Genomic DNA, 2052 nt, shown 5'->3' with positions numbered 1-2052 from the left:
AAAAAAAAAAAAAAAAGAAAAGAAAAAGAAAAAGACAGATGAAAGAATATAATATAATGTGCAGAAATTAACAGTTGAATGTTTCACAGAAAATAAAACAAACACAAAACACCTGTCTTCTAGCTACACAATAAAAGAAAATTTAAATAAAAGTATAATCACCATTTCAGACATGTCATCCAATGTTCGTCCTTTCATTTCATCAACTTCACTCTTCAGTGCAGATACTCTTTCTAGCTCTTCTTGGGTGTAGCTATATCCAGATATACCCTTTTTCTCCTCCATAGTTTCCTAAAAATAAAAAACAAAAAGGCCACAAAACAGCATCAAAATCTTGCTGGTTCCCATAAGAAATACACAAATTTCATACATAACAAAAAAATGTAAATAGAATTAATTAGTTTAGAATCCTAAAGGGCAATCTTCATTGACTTCCATTATTTTATTCAATTACATGCCTTTATATACATTATAAACCTACAGTATCTTCAGGTGCATACGAAGTATTTCTAATTGTAGACTTTATAATAATGTTATGTACTTAGCATAGAACCTAAAACGTAGGATACATTCAATAAACATTTGAAGAATGAATGAATTCTCAAGTGATTAGCTGTACTTGCATTTGTTCACTCATCCAATATTTATTATATCTTTAAATGTGCCAAGCAGATATACAGCAGTGAATAGAACAGGAAAAAAAAAAAATCCCTTCCCTCATAGAGTTTACTAGTAGTGGGATAAATACCCAATATGTAAATAAGTAAATAAATAAACATAATATAACCACAGGTAGTTAGAGAAGGTGATCCTGATCCTGAGAAGATGACATCTGAGTAAAGCCCTGTAGGAAGTGAGGGAATTAGCAAGTGCAAAAGCTGGGAGCAAACTTGGCCAGTTCAAGAAACAGTAAGGAGGTACAGTGAGAATAAGGTGGGGGTGAAGAAGGGATTACATGGGGCTCAGCTGGTTTGCTAGGTCTCAGTGTACATCTATTGTCCCCTTGTACTCTCAAAAAGTATCTTAGATAATAAATTATATTATCTTATTTTTAAGCTGATAAAAGAGCTTTGTTTTATTTAAAATGAGATGGGAGGCTGTTGAAGGGTTCAGAGTAGAGCAATTTTAAAAGGATCACTTTAATACCTGGGGTGAGATCAGACTAGGTAGAAGCAGGGAGGCCAATTAGAAGACCATCTCAATAGTTCAAATTAGAGAAAATGATAGCATGAATCAGGGTGGTGGTGACAGTAGTAATGAGAAGTGGTTCTGTAGATATTCTGAAGGCAGATCCAACAAGATATTGTGACAAATTAGATGTAGAGATGTGAAAGAAAGTAAAGGGCAAAGAATGAGTTCAAGGTTTCTGCCTTGAGAGACTAACAAGATGAAGCTTCTATTTGTTGAGATGAAGACCTGTTTGAGGAAGTGGTGCAGATCAGAAGTTTATTTTTGGACATGTTAAAAATTTGAAATACATATTAGATATCTAAATGGAGAGGTCAAGATGCTATATGTGCAAGACTGGAATTAGGCCAGGAGCGGTGGCTCACACCTGTAATCCCAGCACTTTGGGAGGCCGAGGTGGGTGGATCACCAGGTCAGGAGTTCAAGACCAGCCTGACCAACACGGTGAAACTCTGTCTCTACTAAAAATACAAAAATTAGCTGGGCATGGTGGTGCACACCTGTAATCCAAGTTACTCAGGAGGATTAGGCAGGAGAATCACTTGAATTTGGGAGGCGGAGGTTGCAGTGAGCCGAGAGCATGCCACTGCACTCTAGTCTGGGCAACAGAGTGAGAATCCATCTCAAAAACAAAAACAAAAACAAAAACAAATGTCCCAGCACTTTGGGAGGCCGAGGTGGGTGGATCACAAGGTCAACAGATCGAGACCATCCTGGTCAACATGGTGAAACCCCGTCTCTACTAAAAATACAAAAATTCAGCTGGGCATGGTGGTGCGTGCCTGTAGTCCCAGCTACTCAGGAGGCTGAGGCAGGAGAATTGCCTGAACCCAGGAGGCGGAGGTTGCGGTGAGCCGAGATCGC

General features: G+C 38.2%; 1 protein-coding gene across 3 annotated transcripts in view; it reads right to left on the bottom strand.

Annotated features, from left to right (window-relative positions):
* The window catches only part of IFT81 (intraflagellar transport 81), a 107550-nt gene that overhangs the window by 29006 nt on the left and 76492 nt on the right, over positions 1-2052 (bottom strand). For all 3 annotated transcript variants that reach the window (XM_017541885.2, XM_017541882.2, XM_037743328.1), the window contains one exon: positions 163-291. In XM_017541885.2, coding sequence (XP_017397374.1) covers positions 163-291 — 129 coding nt within the window. The remainder of the gene's footprint in view (positions 1-162; positions 292-2052) is intronic.

This window comes from Cebus imitator, unplaced genomic scaffold (genome assembly GCF_001604975.1).
Source record: "Cebus imitator isolate Cc_AM_T3 unplaced genomic scaffold, Cebus_imitator-1.0 Scaffold8, whole genome shotgun sequence".
NCBI classification, from domain to species: domain Eukaryota; kingdom Metazoa; phylum Chordata; class Mammalia; order Primates; family Cebidae; genus Cebus; species Cebus imitator.
The sequence above is the reverse complement of the archived record's forward strand: the minus strand, read 5'-3'. Positions and strand labels throughout refer to the sequence as shown.